Source organism: Oryza sativa, chromosome 10 (assembly GCF_034140825.1).
Source record: "Oryza sativa Japonica Group chromosome 10, ASM3414082v1".
NCBI classification, from domain to species: domain Eukaryota; kingdom Viridiplantae; phylum Streptophyta; class Magnoliopsida; order Poales; family Poaceae; genus Oryza; species Oryza sativa.
Window position 1 is genome coordinate 16014011 of NC_089044.1, and position 18938 is coordinate 16032948.

The following is an 18938-nucleotide window of genomic DNA, read 5'->3' on the forward strand; positions in this document are numbered from 1 at the left end:
GGAGAAGACGCGGAAAGGGAGGGGGGTTTAAGCAAAAATGGCGGGGATTAGAGTGCTAAACAGGCTGTGGAAGTGATTAGAGAAACAAACTGTCTACCGAACGCCCGCTAACGCGGCTTACCAGCGAACAGAGTGTGCAAAGTACCTCCTGACCTGCTTGTGCTTATGCCAGGATACTTAAACACTCTGTTGTTTGATAGGCAATGGTTTTACTCTCAAACATGAGTGCTATATATAGGGGTAGGTCCAGGGGTACAGATGTGCCTTCATCTAGATATGGATTTTGCATCCCTGGTTAGTTCATACTTGCTAGTTCCAAAACCGAGCAGGCCATCGACGCAAGAGAGAGCACCGAGCAGGCCATTGACGCAAGAGAGAACACCGAGCAGTCCATCGGTGGGAGAGAGGATAGCGGTGAGCCGGTGAGGAATAGAAGGTAGCGCCTCCTTTGTTGGTGACAAACGTCATCTTATCATAGTTCATATTTGATTTTAGTGGAGCGTGGCAGATAATTTTGTCCTTAGACAATATTTACGTAGTATATCTCTTATAATATCATATGGCTTTATTACGTATACATGGCTTTCGTTCGTTTGTTGACTTAACTTCCAAAATTATACAGGGCAACTATATTTGTTCGGTAGCTGTGACAAACAAAGGCTCGCTATGTTTCGTTGATTACAAGCGATATCATCATCTGATGATAGTTTAAATTAGATTTCAGTGAAATGTAGCACATGCTTTTTATAGACAATGCATCACTCGTATATGTTTATTTTTCTTTTGCTACTTTGTTTGGCACTTCAAAAATGAGGCAATCCATTAGTGAGAATAAGGGTGTGTTCGAAAGTCATGGTTCGCATCGCCTACTCCCTCGTTTTCTGCATACACACTTCCTGAATTGTTAAACGGTGTGTTTTTTGAAAAAAAAAATCCATACGAAAGTTGTTGTAGAAAGTCATATTAATCCTTTTTCATTTTTTTTAAATATTTAATTAATCATGCGCTAATGAGCCACCCCATTTTTCGTGCGCGTGGTGATGTTCACAACACCTCTTTCGAACACACTCGAAGGAAATGTTGTAATTATGTAGCTTGTGATATCTTATGATGATTCGTAATAGACTTTACTATTGCAAGTGGCACACAACATTATTCGGCGAGAAAATTCTATATTTGTTACGAAAGTTGACCACTTCCATCATTTGTCCCTTAGAAGTTGGGTTCCTTTTGTATGTAACTCGTGGAGTTGCTCATCCCTTCTTCATCCCGATCAATGTGTTTCTAAGTACCATATCAAAATGAGTAGTGTACCCTTTTTATTCACTTTCCCCTTCTGATTACCAAATCGTGTTACTCCCGTTGTAAGAGAGACAATATACCTATAAGATACTTTCACCTAGGAGTATTTCTGGATTGGTACATACACAAGGAACTTACTACTGAAAGTGCACCTAGATCCCCAGTAGGTTTTGGTGATAGATGACAAGACAATTAGGGGACTAATCGCTTTAAATGAGATAAGCGCAGGTATTAGGCTCATGTGTTGATAATCTTATGATATGGAGACCCTTGCAAATCAATGAGAAGTGGTGCATTGACTCAAGGCGGTTTAAATTCATTTTTATTTGGATCTGAGTCATAGGAAAGCCGCATTAGGGGCTCATGTCAATGGCTAGCATTGTGTCTAACGGGGGATTTGCAATTATGACACTGCAAACATTAACCTTTGCTATAATGACACTTGACCCACATTTCATAGACACAGATGGGCCCATTTGTCATCCAAACAGAGTGTCAAAACAGCGAAGCCCCCATGTTTGCAATCCCAATATTGCAATTTTCTCGTGTCTAACTGCTCTAGAGTCACCTTGATCCTGTAAAGAGATATACAATGCACCACACTCTCAAAGGAAAAATGGGTAATCTATGAACTCACACAAAAAGTTCTGGTAGTTTTCATCGGAACTTAAAGTAAGAAGTCTCCGTTCAGACTTGGAAGGATGACTGGAAGTTCCGGTCTTTGAGACTGGAAGTTCTGGTCCTTTTTCCTAGACCAAGATAGAGACCTCGAACCCAAAGTTTAGGTCTTTTGGAACGAAAGTGACCCTCCCCTCCCTCCCCCTTTCCACTTCTAGCCTATGTGTTGAACCGGGAGGTTTGGTATTTGCAACCGAAACTTCTAGTTTGAATTTGTGAGTAACGGTTAGTTTTGAGGATGGGTGAGTATTTAACTCCCCCCCCCCAACTCCCATTTTGAGGGATTGGCTATCACACCTTTTAGACCTACTCACATATCTTCTCTAGGGTTCCTAACCTTCTCCACTTGGATTCTTGAGGCAAAAACCTTGTGAGTAAGAAGATTTTGGATCTAGTGAGCTTGAGAGCTAGGGTAAGAGCACTTTAGGATCGACACCTGGCCATCGTCATCACACTTTTTACTCTTGGTTGATCTCCACCTAGCTAGCTAGGCGTCACCCGCGAGGATCCGATAGTGTGGATTGCCCGGGAATGTTTGTGAAGGTTCATCTAACCTTCACAAGGAAAGAGGTAAGATTATGTGAAAATTGAACTAGCTTCTAGGAGGTTGCTTGGTAGAGCAAACTTTATAAGAGGTGGGTGCTTGTTGTCCAAGCTTGAACCTTGGTGGTCGCTTGAAAACTTGCTAAACGTTGGTGATTGCACTAAGGCTAAAGCTTCTGCCTATTTGATAGCTTGGTGAGGCTTGGGATCAATCGAGATTCGGCTCCTTGGAGTTCCTTAATGAAGAGTAGGATTGAAATATTCAGACTTGGGTGAAAAATCCTTGTGTACTTGAGTTGCGCTTGTCATATCCGATTCTCTATATGTTCCTGCATATTCTCCATACCTCCTTGATGCAAAACCTGACTCAGGCTACCGGCAATTTGGTACTAAAGACCGAAAGTTTCAATCAACTTTCTCTATCCTGAACATAAGAATAGGGTTGGACGAAAAGCTCGTGACTTGTTAGCTCGCTCGGCTTGTGCCCAACTCGGCTCGGCTCGACTCGATATGGCTTTGTAATGAGCCAAGCTGAAATTTTAGCTCGTTACACATAACGAGCCATCTCGAGCTGGCTCGCGAGCTGCTCACGAGCTTAATGAGCTAGACAAACAGGGAGTAAAATCAAACTTCAGCAAATAGCAGGCCATAGCATGTGGCCCATCGCCCATCTTGGTGGCATGCCAAGACCAAAGTAGAATATATAAAACCCTAGACCGGTCATTGTCTCATCGGTTCCTCCGCTCTCCCACCGCCCGTGGCCTCGCCCTACGCTTGCGTCGCTCCCTCCAACCCACCCACGACACCGTTGAGTCTCCCATTCCAGTGGCAAGCACCGCGCTCCGCTCCCTCCATCTCGTGGCGCTATGCTCCGCTCCCTCCATCCTACAACGTTGTTACCTGTTCCAGCGACCAGTGTCGAACTTGCTCGCTCGATGCCCATGGTCCATGGAGTAAGAGCAAGTGGTGCTTGTGCCGCATGCCCACGCTGCCACGCATCCATGTATGTATGCATGGATGGATGGAACTATGTTGCTTGATACTGTGAATGTGAGTTTGTGAAGAAACCTATTGCCTGATTTCTTGTTTGAATGGGAGACAGCCACATCCACACGAAGGATTTTTATTTTATTGTGATATGTGAATATATGATGTTATAAGCGGTTTGTTTTTTTCTTTGTTGTCTTTTTCGAATTTTATCGATTTTGTGTTGTTTTTGGATTTTATGATAATATGATTTAGACAGATGAGATGTTTCATTGAGCTCATCATGTTTAAAGTGCTAATTGTTGAACAAATGTTTTCAGAATATGTTCTTCCCTGTCTGCTATCTCTGAAGTGATGAAATGGTTGTATTAGCTCGCGAGCTAGCTCGAGTTTCACAGCAAGCCGACATGAGCTGTCGTTTCAGCTCGTTAGCTATAACGAGCCTACCGAGCCAGAGCGAGCTGAGCCTAGCTCGATATCCACCCCTACATAAGAAGCCACCTAGGATTTCTAGTGAATCTGACACTGTTGCGAGTGATTTTCAGGAACGTCTATTCACCATCCTAGGCGATATCAAGGTCCTTTGAACTACTCCCTCCATAGTAATGTTACAGAATAAATGTTGTCCTAAATATAGATACTTCTCCACCTACCTCCTCATCTCAACCAATCATAACCCTCCCCCGTTTAATTTCACCCCTCTCCTTAAAGTTCATGCACAACTCGAAAGGTAGCTATATTTTAAGACAGAGGAAATGATTAAGTAGTGCAAAGAATTTCTAGTCATAGTGCAGGTATGAAAATGTAACACAAGAAACAATATTTCCTCCGGTTCGATAGACATAAAAGATTATTTTTATCATGATTTGCACAACTTTTAATCCCTCTGTCCCAACATATACATTCGTTGTTCAAAAGGAGTAGAAGTTAACTAAGCAAATATTAGGATAAAATAGTAGGAATCGTGAAATAAGATATATGAATTGACCAGAGTGATTTCTACACCAATTATTAGTAATTAATGGTGTACCTAAGTTAGCAGTAAAATGTTCTACATATCTTCTATTTATTTCACATGCCGTCCTCCATAAGCGACATGCCAAATCCTCGTGATACACGTCTTTCTTCCTTTTCACGAATATTTTGCTTTCCTCGCGTCTATTATAACAACCCCCACCCCTGCACATTCCTCATCCCATCCTAGCTCTGCCCGATTGATGCCCAAATCGTGTTCTACTTATAGATCTACACCTGCCCTCTTCTTCTCTCTTCCGGTCTTCTCACCACTCATTGATGTCTCCATTGATGGTGTCTCTCCCTATTGTCTAGAAAAGATCTACTTGATCTTTGCCAGCTTATTTTTCCCTCCTCCATCATCGTGTGCCAGAATAGCTCCCTCTACCTTGTTCCACCAAGACATCGGTATCATCTATTCCACGGTTTTTACTGTGTCACATACAATCTCATGTCTCTTTGACAGTATTGCATATAGGTATAGTTTTGATGAAATATTCATTATTTTATTTGAAGAGAAGGAACCCAAGTTGCGTTGTGATAGCAACATGTTGCAAGACTGGAAACTGACGATACTAGTGGTATGTAATATTTATATTTTATTATTTCGCATTTATTGTTTAGATGAAAACCATTCAGTAATTGTGGTTTAGAATAATCTAAACATGTATACTATATATGGAAGAAACTTATTGTCCAAAACTAAATCATTATTGTTTAGTTTATTACACTTGTTCATGGAGACTAGTAAAATTGCTTGTAGAAAAAGTAAACAATTCGGTGTCTATGGGTAATTCATAGAAGTAAACAAAATAATAATAAAAAAGTTTGTGGACCCTTTTGTAGGGCCATATCCTCAAATGGTCCCGTATAGGTTTCTTATAAGTAGTATCAATCCTTATCCTTAAAATTAGGACAAACAACCACCACAACAAAAAACACTTTCGGCTTAGTATGTGGACAAATTAACATAAAAAACCAAAAAAAAGTATCTTTATTGTACCCTACTTAGACACATAATGACTAGGTGTGACAAAACACTAGACGTGGCACACAAATGATAAAGCTAACTTTTGATCTTCTAGGATACTTTTCAACAATATACTCGCAAAACTGATTAGTGATGATAGGACAAAAACAAAACTAGTGTGCACACAAAAGGATAACTTGTGAGTAGAGAAAACAACTACCAAAAAGATATCCCTTCTTTACTTGTGTAGATGGACTTTCAGCACAAAAGTACATACTCACAAGCACCGAAAGAGCCCTCCCTTGTAACTCTGACATCTTTCGGTGCTTGTGACTATGTATTTTTGTGCTAAAAATCAATTTGCACAAGTAAAGAACGGTAAGCTATCTTCTTGCAAGCTTTGCCACGGCATGATGCTAATCTCATCAAATCAAATGATGCGTCATCTTGGGTTGGTTGATCTTATCCTTCCCTTCCCAAATGCCATGAATCTTGTGACACCATCACCCCGATGTCCTATAAATTCCCTCATCATAGGCCTTGAAAGGCATTAGGTATTGATCAAAGAAAAGAGAATCTCCTTGTAGTTTCTTGTTGTGTGCAAGAAGTAAGAGAGGAATTAGCTTGGTAGCCATGACAAAGACGCAGCCGCAACTAGTGGAGTCGGAGCCGGTGAAGAAGCTCCAACGCTTGCCACCAGTGTTTAGTCGTGTGTTGGAGCTTCCATTCCCAAGGGATACCAATGTTCGTAAGCTCTTTACCACCAACGCTGACCTCTTTTTTGTGCCACATGGTGTCGGTGGTGAACCTGATGTTGTTAAGGTACACATTGTGAGACTCGAGCGCTGGGATATGACTAGGGTGGTGGTGCACATTGGACCTGGGGAGCCAGACTTAAGGAATGATCTAGTCTATGACAAGTGGCGCTTCCCCCTAGCTGAGACATCCATTCTATCGATGGTTATGGCAGGGTATGTGAATGGTCAACTCATTGTGGTTGTGCCCAGGATGGATGCAAGCGGTGATGGTGGGAATGAGGGGATCCCAATGTGGCCCAACATTGATAAAAGAGGAGGAGGAGGAGGAGGAGGCGGCGGATTCGGGCTTCTTGCTGGTGCAAGCTACATTCCTACCAAGTAGCACCATCATTTGTGGTAACGGTGCAACTACTATAGTATACTAGTAGAGTTTTGCCAATAAGGTCTTCCACCAAATCCATCTTTATGCCCAAACTAAGTAGCACCCTCCACCATCTTTGTTTTCTGGGTTTAAAGATGGATAGAACCCTCTTTTTTTTTGTTTGGTTTGGTTCAGATCGTTTCAGTTCATTAAAGTTTGGCCAAAATATCTATGCTTGGTCCAGTCAGTGTCATTGTAACAATCAGTTGGTACCATGGGCAAGCAATGTGTAACAAAAATAATAATATAAGTTTGCAACTTCGAGCGTAATCTCTTTATAATCGTTGATTTTTACTCCATTGCAAATTGGAGTATATAAGATTGATTCTTAAAATGCTTTGCTAGTTATCTCTGGATATGGAATTCATGCCCGAAATGATATGGAGACCAACCAAATACTATGTCATAAGACAACTTTTTTTTACTATCTCATGCATTAGTATCAATAGAATTCGAGCTTCAAATCTGCATTTTAGTAGTGCCCTTGCCATAGGCATCATTTTAGACCCATTTGGATTGTAGGAATTTGATTTTTAAAAAAACATATTCTTAATTTGCTAGCATCTAAGTGAAGAGCTAATTAGCTATAGATGTATTCAATCTCTTGAAAATACTCTGATAGGAACATTAGCTAGTACCCTAGTACTAGACTATCTTGTGCAAAAGCCATGTGATTTTGAGCTCAACACCAAGTTTGATGGTCTTTCAGCATACTCATTACATTTTGCTCCATGTTCCATGTAGCAATATTAGCAACAAAGAGTATAATTAGACACAAAGTTGATGTGGACAAAATTAGTCCTAGCAAAATATTGTCCTATTTATACTTTTCATTGTTATATATAATGTAGGTTTTCAAGGCCTCGAAATTCTCAGAAAGTTGAAAAGTGTGTGTTGGATAAGGTGAAAGCCTCTAAGGTAAAAACCCAAGACCAAATATACTTTGAATTGCGTCCTTATGTTCAAACACTTAAGTATTTTTTTTCCTTGGAGAAAACCAATAATTCAGAGAAGAGACAGTAGTCCCTCAAAACAAACACTTGTGCACATAGGAGTAGGTTTCATGTGCGTTTGTGTGAGAGTTTTTCTTTTGAGAACTTTCGTTTTCTTACTTATTTTCTCCTTAATGAAATGACACGTAACTCTCCTGCGTATATATATAAAAAATAACTATGCCTGATAGAGGCCACTTACTAGATCTGCTGTGTTTGTTCTTTTAGATGTGTTGTACTGCAATGTTTGTTCCGGCTCCTACATCGATTATAGTGAAAATGGTTAAGCTAAAAGGAATAAGTTCATTGTTAGGTCCCTTAACTTGATACAGAGTTCGATTTTCTTCCTTGAACCGAAATACCATATACAACGGGTTCCTCAACTGTCAAAACTGATGCAGTGTAGGTCACATGATAGTATAGCAGGTGGTTTTGTTTGACTTGATATTTGACATAAATCCAAGTCAGCATGGGCCCCACAAGTTAGGGCCTCTTCACCTCTCTCTTTTCACCTATCTCTCTCTTTCTCTCCCTAGTCCCATCTCACCAGGCAGTGAGTAGTGAGGAGAAGGCCGATGGCGGGTGTTGAGGAGGACGACGACCGGCAGATGCTGGCTCCGACATGGGTCCACGTCGCTCGACTGGGGACGACGCCGCCGCCCTAATTTCTCTCAAAACCACAAATCCATATACAGTCTCCAGGTATTCCCACAAAATCCGACGGAAAAAGAGTAACAAAAATAGGAAGAAAAAATATTCAGAGCAAGCGAAGAAGAAATTCCATGGGGAATCCAAGAACGAAGAGAGGGATCAAAATAAGCAGAAGCAACAAGCCGAGGAGGAATGGCGGCATTAGTACCTCCTCGAATTCAATGACTACACAAAGAAAAAGAGAATGCCTTGCACCGCATAGCAAGACCTCCGTGAAGAACACTCACTCTCTCAATCTCAACACCACATTGCTTCTTGCTTCCCAATAACTATCTCTCTATCCTTTTTATCTCTCTAGGACGAGCTAAGTAGGGTGGCCATGGGGTGAGCTGGGCGAGAGGGGAAAGCGTGGGTTCATAGCTCATGCGTGCAGGTCGGAGCAGGAGGCGAGGCCAACTCAAAGTAGAAGGAAATCCAGGCCATGGCCACCACCACCACCACCAGCAGCTTTCGCCATGTGAGGCCAGTACATCTATCTCTCACTTTTGCACTCACTCCGCTCTCCTCGAGCAGAGGAGAGGGGAGTCCACTCCCCTGTCGTAGCACTCGACGTCGCCCACCCCTACCACGGCGGTGGTGGCTTTGGTGACCACGATGCAGAGCCTTTCCATGTCATTCTAGGGGGAGTCCTTTCACCAGACATTGCGCGTGCCATAGGGCCTGTTTGGGGGAGCTTAAGATTCTGAGAAGCAGCTGCCGAGAAGCTAGCTGGTGAGAATCTGGAGAAGCTGGGAAACCCAGCTTCTGGCTTCTAGTTCATTTTCTAGATTCTACAACTACAGATTCTCAGAATCTGGATAAAAAGCTGGACTGTTTGGGGGAGCTTCTGGAAGCTGGAGATTCTAGGAGAAACTGCAGCTGCTAGAAGCTCCCCCAAACAGGGCCATAGGCCACGTCGCCATTGTCCCCCGCCGAGCGACGTGGGCCCACACCGGAGCCGGTGTCCGCCGTCCTACTCACCACCCGCTGCCGGCCTTATCCTCATCGCTCGTCGCCTGGTGAGATGGAAACAAGGGGAGGAAGAAAGAGATAGGTAAAGAGAGAGGTGAAGAGGCTCTGACATGTGGAGCCCACATTGACTCAACGTTGTTGACTCGGGTCAAATTGCCATGTTGGATAAAGCCACCTGCTATATTGTCATGTGACCTGTATTGCACCGATTTTTAGTTTAGAGACCTGTTGTATCTGGTATTTCGGTTTACGGACTAAAATGAACTTATTCCTAGCTAAAATCACACACTTCGATCGAGCGTTTCTAGTGAAAAAGATACGGCCCATTTGAGCCCATTGGGTCGGTCTGTCTCACCCTCTGATCCAAGCCCAACTAGGCCCAGCCTGCCAGATTTAGGTTCGTCCCCCCTCTCCTCCTCTCCTCTCCTCTTCCCCCAATCCCAATCCCTTTCCCCACTCCCCCCCTCCCTCTCGAGTCTCGACGAAGCGAGGAAGGGATAGAATCCCCCCAAATCCCCCAACGCGAGCTCCAAACCCTAGCGCCGCAAAGGCGGGCGACGGTTTCCCTCTCCTCGATCCGCCGCGCGGGGCTCCGGTGTTGAAGCCCGCACCCTCCCCGCGGCGGCGGTTGCGGCGCGGGCGAGAGGGAGGGGGAGAGAGGGGCGCCTCTCCTCTCTCGGCGGGAGGGTTTCTCGATCTGGAAGGCTCACACCTGGCGGCTCCTCGGTGCCCCGCGCCCGGATCTGCAGCGATCTGGGAGGGGGCGGCTCCGGCGATGGCGATCCTGGCGTGGTAGCGCCCGCCCCCACAATTCGGAGGCCTTCCCCCGGTTGGTGTGGTGGAGGGAGGGAGAGGGCGGGTTTCTCTTCGTGCGGGCTCTTTACCTCCGGTGGTGGCTTCTTTGGCGGCTGCGTTTTAGGAGAGCGGCCGCCCGGCAGGGCGGCGGAGACACGAAAGTGCTGCTTGCTTGTACACTTGTTCATGTGTCTATCTGTTTTCTCGATTTGTTCCGGTTTAAAGCATCAGTTTTCCGCTCAATTTAAGGGCGAAGGCAAAATTTTTTGTTATTTACTGCTGTTCTCTATCGAATAATCTGCTCTATTACAGAAGAAGAGGGGGGGGGGGAAAAGCCAACAAAAAAAATAGAAAGAAAAACAAAAAAAATAAAAAGATAAATTCAGAAGAAAAGAAAAAAAAACTGAGTGGGCATTATGGCTGTATATTACAAGTTCAAGAGTGCCAGAGATTATGACTCGATTCCGATCGAGGGGCAATTCATCTCGGTTGCCAACCTGAAGGAGCGGATTTTTGAGTCCAAGCATCTTGGGAGAGGCACAGATTTTGACCTCATGATTTCAAATGCGCAGACCGACGAAGGTTGGTTCTTCTTAGCGTCGGGCCCTTTGTGTGATTTCTTGTATGAGTGAATGTAAGCAAGTTGATAAGGCCAGATAGTATTGCGAATTTGTGATAGACCTAGGTTTTATTGTTGTTTCATTTGTATGGTAAATCTGTGACTTTCTGATTTGTGCAGTCAAGAGTTCTGCATTGATTCAGTTGTATAACACGAAAATTGATGCTCTATCTAGTATCAATAGCTATTATCATTTTTTTTTTACCATAGACGCTTTGAATTTTTTGCTGTCATAAGCCTGCTAGGAAATGGTTTACAGGATTGTTGTGGATAACTGAGTATAAATTGGATTTGAACTTCAATTAAAAAAATATTATTTGGGACATCCTAAAAGGTTTTACCTTTTGGCAAAGTTGAGCAATCTGCACTTTTCGGTTGTTGAGTGCATGTATCAAGTATTGCCCTCAAGACTTATTCTTTTGTTTGCAATTGGGGCGCTACTTGTTTGCATCAGCAAGCAATCGTACCAGATTATCATAGGGCATTGCAAGTGAAACTGTACTCTGGCTGAGCCCTACAATTTACTTGCCTGTTAGATTAGTGGATTATGTTTTGAATATCTTTGTCTTGGTGGGATTTGGGATGGAGTTATGCAACCGAGGTTAAATTATTTTCCTGTGGCATTTGCGCTTTCAGAATATGCTGATGAAGCTACTATGATACCAAAGAACACATCGGTGTTGATTCGTCGGATACCAGGAAGACCAAGGAAGCCTATTGTAACAGAACCAGAAGAGTACCGTCTTGATCTTTGATTCCATACTGTACACATCTCCTAATTCACATACATTTGGAGCCAAACCACAATTTAGTTATATGAGGGGACATGCTTTCAAATTTGTTTTGACTGAATCACGCCTCTGGTTATGCTTGGAGTTAGATTCCTTTCCCTCTCCCTTTCCTTTCTAGTATGCATAATTTGAGATGCTCGCTCATTTGTGCAGGACAAAAGCCATGGAAGGTAGGGTAGAAGAAACCATGCCTTCTGGTAGTGCTTTTCTTGCTGATGCATCTATGAAATATGTAAGAATAAAGTCTTCTAGTCTTGGATACTATTTGCCCTTGCAGTATCTGCCATTTTATTTTTATTTAGATGTTTGAGCTGTTGCAGACTTGCATTTGTGTGTTAATACATGGAGCTGATATTCAAAATATTAAATTGCAGCCTGAAGAATCTGAGTGGGATGACGAGTTTGGCAATGATTTATATGTTTCTGATTCAGTCCCTTCACAGCTCGGTAGCCAGGCGGTTGATGCATCTGAAAATAAAGTTGATGAAGATAGTAAAATAAAAGCACTTATTGATACATCTGCACTCGACTATAGGTGAGTGATGTACTGGATTAGAAATTCACCACATTGACTGCTTGAACTGCAATTAGTTCTAGTTTTTATGCTATGGGATGTAATGCTATCATTATTATGTGCTGCTTTTATAATCATCAAACTGAATGTTCATGCTTCCAGTCAAATTCCTGATGGGTATGGTGGTGGAAGAGGCTATGGAAGAGGGATGGGTGGAAGAATGATGGGTGGTCGTGGTTTTGGTAACCTTTTTACCTTGTCTATTGCTTTTTTTTTTTTTTTTTTTTTTGCGTACAGGTTTATAAGTGGCAGTAGTAGCACTGACCTTTGCAACATGTATACCTATAGGTGCAGCGTTTATACTTAAATTCTATGCTCTGTGATATACTGATATGCTATGTTGTCTGTGATATGCTATGTTGTCTGTGATATGCTATGTTGTAAGGTTATTTGCCTACCTTTTCCCCTTATGATCCTCACTTATGATATTCCCCTTCGATATTCTCAAGGACGTGGTGGTCTGGAACGTAGGACACCTCCTGCAGGCTATGTCTGTCATAGATGTAAAGTGCCTGGTATGATGATGACTAATGTCAAGTCTTTGGTAATGAAAAATCATGCTATGCTATTGCTCAGAAGTCTTCATTTTTAGGTCATTTCATTCAACATTGCCCAACAAATGGTGATGCTAGATTTGACATGAAAAGGATGAAACCTCCAACTGGCATTCCAAAATCTATGTTGATGGCAACCCCAGATGGCTCATATGCACTACCAAGTGGGGCTGGTGCTGTCTTGAAGCCAAATGAGTGAGTGCAAACTTCAAAGTTTGTTGAATTACTTCTGCAATGCAAAAACAATGTTACATGTGCTTATCAAAGACCAAACTTAATTTTGTTTTGTGATAGAGCTGCTTTTGAGAAGGAGATAGAGGGATTACCCACAACCCGCTCACTTGGTGATCTTCCACCAGAGTTACGTTGCCCATTGTGTAAAGAAGTAATGAAGGATGCTGTTCTAACTAGTAAATGCTGCTTTAGGAGTTTCTGTGATAAATGTAAGTTATGCTTATAAAAACATATTTATTTACATGTCATTGGTGCCACTGTCATTTTACGAGTTTGTCTATGGGATAACCATAAATTGTGTGCTTTTTTCCTTCCCCTTATCTTGATCTTCATTTCCGAGCTTCAAATATGTACACTTTTTAATGAGGTGGCATGCTGCTATGTTCTTTTGCAGGCATTAGGGACTACATTATAAACAAGTCAATGTGTGTCTGTGGTGCCACAAGCATATTAGCAGACGATCTTCTCCCCAATAAAACTCTAAGAGAAACCATCAGCCGGATATTAGAGGCACCACCAACTAGCAGTACAGAAAATGTGGGAAGCATGGTGCAAGTACAGGGTATATACACATATATCTATCACTTATAACAGATACTCCCTCTAGGTTGATATTACTTGTCGTTCTATACAAGGACACGGTCTCCAAAAAATTAACCTAAAAACAACTTTGACTACTATTTTCTATTATAATATATATATAAATATCGACAAATATATGATTTTATTGAAGTACATTTTAAGACTAATAGACATATGGTCTCCATATTTCTAAGACCAATATTTTAAAAATTATTCATAGTCAAGGATTTTAAAGTTTGACTTCACCCTTGTCCAAAACGACAAGTATTATCAACCCGGAGGGAGTACTTAGTATAGACTATTTGAACTGATGCTAGTACTTTGCGCAGATATGGAGTCAGCTATTCCTGTACAGCCCAAGGTTAGGTCTCCAGCTGTTTCTGCTGCTTCAAAGGAAGAACCAAAAAGAACACCTGCACCTGTAGAAGAGTCTCCAGATGTTGAGAGCCATAGCGAAGTGAAAACTACAAATGTTGATATGAGTTCTTCAGATAAGAAGGTCCCCGCATTACCAGATGTTGTTGAAGGAACCATGGAGTCTAAAATTCTGAAAGAAAAAACACCAGAAGCAACACCTGTTGTGAAAGAGTCACAGGAAAAAATGCCTGTTGTGGGCGAACAAGGTGAAATCTTTTGTTCCTGCTTGTTTCCATCTAACCATTCCTGTGATGCACCCTCCCTGCCAATACAATTTCTAGAGAATTACAATGTTCTTTTTTCTTTCAAACATCTTGTTTGTAATTTTTAAGAATAGATGTTTAAGGGGTATGGCAATAAAAACTGAAACAATATGAATGAGTTGGCTGTGGTAACAGTTGTTCCTCTCTCCCTGTGCTAAAATGTGTGCATGTATTCTGTTAACATTTCTGTTCCAAGAAATAACAAGATTCCTTTATTGGTTTCAGTCGTAAAGAAAAAGAAGAAGAAGAAGGTGCGCGCACCAGGAAATGGTAAGTTTGGATTACTCATAATGATTATGTCATATAGGTGATGTTGCAAGCGGTGGCTTAAATAAACCAAACAATCTTTCAATATTTTAGAGCACACTAAACATCTGTTTCAGTATATTGATGTTAATCGTTAATTATTCAAACATTGCTTGTTCCTCATCTACAGCTGAGGACTGGAAACCCTATCAGGACTTTGGAGCTGAAAATTTTGCTGGAATGCCTATGGGTCCGGCAGGAGGCTTCAACCCTTACTGGGGAGGGGGGATGCCATTGCCAATGGATTACATGGGTGCGCCATTTCCTGGTCCCATGCCATACATGGGTTATCCACCAGGTCCTTTCGACCCTTTTGGTGGGGGAGTCCTCCCACAAGATCCATTTATGCCCCCAGGATACATGATGCCAGCAGTTCCTAGGTATATCTTTTAGCAATACTTGATCTTCCCCCTGGGTATGACAGATTATAGATGTACTGGTGATCTTTAGTTTACCTCTGGAAGTTAGTGTACAAACCACAAACTTTGTATCTGTTTTTTCTTCAATGTGGCGGGGGATGTGTATATGTCCATGTGTTTACTTTAGCTAAGCATCCATCCCTGCCTTTCTTCAGATCATCTCATACTAGGCCACTGCTGAACATCTTGAATGATTTGTTTTCAGGGACCTTTCTGAATTAGCAGTTAACAGTATGGGAATGAATATGGGTCCACCGGTTGTTAGCAGGGATGAATTTGAGCTCCGAAAGCCTGATAATAGGAGGAGACGTGAAATGGAGCGATTCAATGAAAGGTGATTGCTAACTTGTGATCATTTTCTGATCTTCCCTAACATAAATAGCAGTTGGCTTGTACTTTTGTGTTACTAATGCATCGCCCTGTAACTGCTGTTTCTATTGAGGGTTGCTGGGCTGCACTCTCTTCTTCACCATCCAAACAATATTTAAATATTGAGGGTTATAACCTTGATAAAATCCTACAACCCTAAACTTAATCCTGTTATAACAAGTTACTCAACTTGAGGCTTAAACCACCACTTTGTTCCTTCAATGGAATTATCCTCACGGGCTCATGGGAGGTAGTACCTAAGGCCTAGGACTGAAGTCCCATTCACCTCAGGATTGGTGAACTTGACTGCGATATGCACTCCCTCTCCATAATTCTTGACATTTTGGATAATCACACATGGTCTCCAAGATATATCTTTGACTATGATTTTCTATTATAATATATACAATAAATAACTAAATATTTACTTTTTTTTATAGTACATTTTAAGACTAATCTATATATTTTATTTTAGTGCCTTCAAACTAAATATTTCTAATGTTATTTATAGTCTAAGTCCTAAAAGTTTGACCTCAACCTTGTCCAAAACGTCTAAGAATTATGGAACTAGAGGGAGTAGAACAATATCTTGAGCGTTGGCCTGTGGGATGCTACCGGAAGTAATGAAGTGGGGATTTTGCATTTGCCACATTAAATATATACATATATAATATTGTTCCTGCCACTGAATTGCCCATTTCATCTTCACGACTCAGAAAGTAGGTTTGTGTTGTTTTTGCAAAATCAGGACTAGACTATGCTAAACTGCATTTCAATTGACATATACATCCGTCTCAAAAATACTTGATTTCTAGCTATGTAATCAAGTCTTTTTGGGGCGGAGGGAGTAGCAGTTGGCCAATTACCATAATATTTTCCCCACTTTGGTTTTTTGTTTCAATGTTAATCAGTGGAGTCTCTTTTGCAGGGAGAGGGAGCGTGGACATTCCCGCGAGAGAGAAAGAGAAAGGGAGAGGGAGAGGGAGAGGGAGAGGGAGAGGGAAAGGGAAAGGGAAAGAGAGAGGGACAGAGACCAAAATCGAGATCGCGATCGAGACCAAGAGCGGGATCGGGATCGGGAGCGAGACAGGGAAAGAGAATCTCGAAGGGAAGCGAGGGAATCATCCGGAGCCAATAACGATAGTACTACCTCAATGAGGCCGAAGGCTGTATGTGTTTTCCTGTCAATTTATTATCTCGCAAAGTTTTGTACTATCATCAGTTCCATGGTAAACATGTCGGCAGCAGCAGTAGTGGTCAAGGGCACCGCACTAGACAGGAAGGAGCATAAGATGGAGCCATTGCCTTTTTGCACGGTCGATTCAGATTTTACCGAACAAGAAAGGCACTCCGTTTACGCCCTCCTGTGTGCACGCGCTTGCGATTGGGCATTGTTCTTGGCTGATCCCAGGATTGCTGTGGCTGCTGTTTGGGGCGATCGCCAACCGGAGTGTTTGTGGCGATGCATATTGCCATGTCGTTCCATTGCTGTTCTATGTGTTTATCCAGTTTTTATTTTTTTTCTTCTTCTGTGTTTTGTTTACTTTGCCGTTGCTTTCCTGTGCTCGTCGTGCTTTGGGTTAACTATCGCATACAAATATGACACAAATAAGTTAGTTTTTGTGTTCATATTTTTTCCCCTTTGAGTTGTGGGATTTTTCTATGGAAGGTTATGCTGCCCTTTTTTTTCTGCCTTATTTTCTATGTTTTTTAAGAAAACACAAATCGTTTTAATTATTTTGTTTCTTGGCTTTGGTTACTGTATTAGAATTCATTAGAAACTAGAAATGGCATGCAAAGTTCAAAAAAAACGTAAACTGCCCCACTCTGCGACATTAAGCAACGCATTATTGGTAAAAAAAATACGGCTGCAATGCGAAAACTCTCCAGGATAATATATATGTATTCTTCCGTAGATTTTCTGCAATATTAAACGTCTTTGTATTGGTGGATCATTATATGCTTCCAGGGTTAGTACTGGTCTGGGAGCAGCTCTCCGCCGTACGATTTACATCCATTGGCTACGGTGTAGTCGCTGCTGCTGTAGAAGTAAATATGACACTGACTTGTGGTCCCATGTTTTTTTTTCCTCCTCTCTCTTTGCAGAGGTCAAGGTCGTCGCAGCCGGCGGACAGGTCGGCGCCGCCACCGCCGGCGAGCCCCGACCGCCACTCCCGGCGCTCCCCGCACCGCTCCTCCGGCTCCGGCAAGAAGCGCTCCTCCTCCGACCGCTACGACGACCTGCCCCTCCCGCCGCCTCCGCCGCCCGCGTCGCGCCACGAGGCGGCCGAGCACGCCCACGCGAAGGCGGCGGCGGCGGCGGCCGACGCGCGGTCCAAGGCCAAGGGCAGCGTCTTCTCCCGCATCAGCTTCCCCGGCGGCGACGGCAACCCTTCCGACGCCAAGCGCAGCCGCAGGTCCTCCTCCGACAAGCCCCCGGCGTCCTCTTCTTCCTCCTCCAAGAAAGCAGCTGCCGCTGTGGCGGAGGACAACGACGGCCGCCACCACCGCCGCCACCACCGTGAGGCGGCCGCCGCGGCGGAAGAGAGGCGGAGGCCCGCGGCCGGAGACTACTACGGCGAGGAGGAGGAGGACGACGAGAGCGAGGAGGAGCAGCATTTCAAGCGGCGCCCCTCGTCGTCGTCCAGGCGGGAGCGGGAGCATCAGGAGGCGCAGGAGGAGCCGCGGCGGTCCAGGGAGCGCCGCGGCGGCGGCAGCGACGGCAACCACCACCACAACCATGGCGGTGGCGGCGGCCACAAGCGCCGGTGAGAGCTGAGACCCGCCGTCGTCCTCCCTGCCGCTGGCAGCTCGTCGATCTTTTCTCCGTCGACGAGTAGTAGAATCAGCTTATCTGTGTGTGGTCGCCGGAATATTTCCTCCCTTTGCCGGCGATGAGTAGAAACAGCTTATCTGTGTCGTCGCCGGCAGTGCTTGTCGGTCTTGTACATTTTCTCCCTGAGAATTAACTTAAATTAATCCTGCTGTTTTTGCTATAATCCAATCAAACCAGATCGTGATTATACAATAAGCATGCTTTCTAGGGCACCTTAAATATTTTCTTCACCGATCATGTATTTACGAGGCTTCGACATATGCTCATGCGTTTTGATTTCCTCATCTCCGCCATGGAGAAAATACTGAAATATCGCTATAGATTTCATGGAAGCTTATAAAATTCACACCTGAAACTGGAGAAAAAAAATCGTCCGTTCCAATGCATAATTGATACTACCTCCTTACATAAATTATTAAATTATATGACGTTGATTAGTTTAATTTTGAGCTAATTAATATAAAAATAAAAAGTAAAAAAAAGAGACGTGTTGGTTAGTTTAATTTTGAGCTAACCAACGAAAAATAAAAATAAAAAAAGAGACGTTTGTTAGTTCAATTTTGAGCTAACCTACGTGAAAATAAAAAATAAAAAAAGGGGAGGGAATACGTTTTCTTTCATCGCTGAATGCGTGATCTTGTCCATTCAAAGCATTGGTTGATCATTCCGGTATAAAGAATTCGCAAAAACTCGTCAATGAGGGAAAAATCCTTTGTTCCAGTATGGTGCATTGCCTCCCAAGCGATGTGGGCGCGCCACCTCGCCGCCTCGCCGTGGCGACGTGCCTCGCCATGCGTGCCTCCACGTCTCCTCTCCATCCCTACTAATCACGATCACTCACTCATCCACATC

At 43.1% G+C, this 18938-nt stretch overlaps 2 protein-coding genes across 3 annotated transcripts; both read left to right on the forward strand.

Annotated features, from left to right (window-relative positions):
- The first annotated feature begins 4691 nt into the window (after positions 1-4691).
- On the forward strand, positions 4692-18281 carry LOC4348695 (E3 ubiquitin ligase PQT3-like). 2 transcript variants are annotated; one of them, XM_015758906.3, is made up of 17 exons: positions 4692-4932; positions 5046-5105; positions 7525-7591; positions 11378-11477; positions 11686-11764; positions 11907-12067; positions 12209-12288; positions 12556-12621; positions 12699-12855; positions 12955-13103; positions 13289-13456; positions 13806-14099; positions 14382-14426; positions 14593-14842; positions 15087-15215; positions 16179-16419; positions 17357-18281. In XM_015758906.3, exons 4-17 carry the CDS (start codon positions 11398-11400, stop codon positions 18020-18022), a joined length of 2565 nt encoding a protein of 854 aa, XP_015614392.2. In that variant the 5' UTR covers positions 4692-4932; positions 5046-5105; positions 7525-7591; positions 11378-11397; the 3' UTR covers positions 18023-18281. The 2 variants fall into 2 exon arrangements, with proteins under 2 accessions (XP_015614392.2, XP_015614391.2); XM_015758905.3 differs by lacking the exons at positions 4692-4932; positions 5046-5105; positions 7525-7591 and adding an exon at positions 9764-10704.
- On the forward strand, positions 6128-6634 carry LOC9267622 (uncharacterized). The gene has a single exon (XM_015758908.3). It carries the CDS (start codon positions 6128-6130, stop codon positions 6632-6634), a length of 507 nt encoding a protein of 168 aa, XP_015614394.1.
- Positions 18282-18938: the final 657 nt, after the last annotated feature.

What these genes read in the sequence shown, in the direction of transcription:
- LOC9267622 (XM_015758908.3), top strand. Translation starts at nt 6,128, where the DNA reads ATGACAAAGACGCAGCCGCAACTAGTGGAGTCGGAGCCGGTGAAGAAG.
- LOC4348695 (XM_015758905.3), top strand. Translation starts at nt 10,539, where the DNA reads ATGGCTGTATATTACAAGTTCAAGAGTGCCAGAGATTATGACTCGATT. An exon ending in TAGGAGTTTCTGTGATAAAT is followed by an intron (nt 13,104 to 13,288) that starts GTAAGTTATGCT and finishes GTTCTTTTGCAG; the next exon opens with GCATTAGGGACTACATTATA. An exon ending in CCTCAATGAGGCCGAAGGCT is followed by an intron (nt 16,420 to 17,356) that starts GTATGTGTTTTC and finishes CTCTCTTTGCAG; the next exon opens with AGGTCAAGGTCGTCGCAGCC.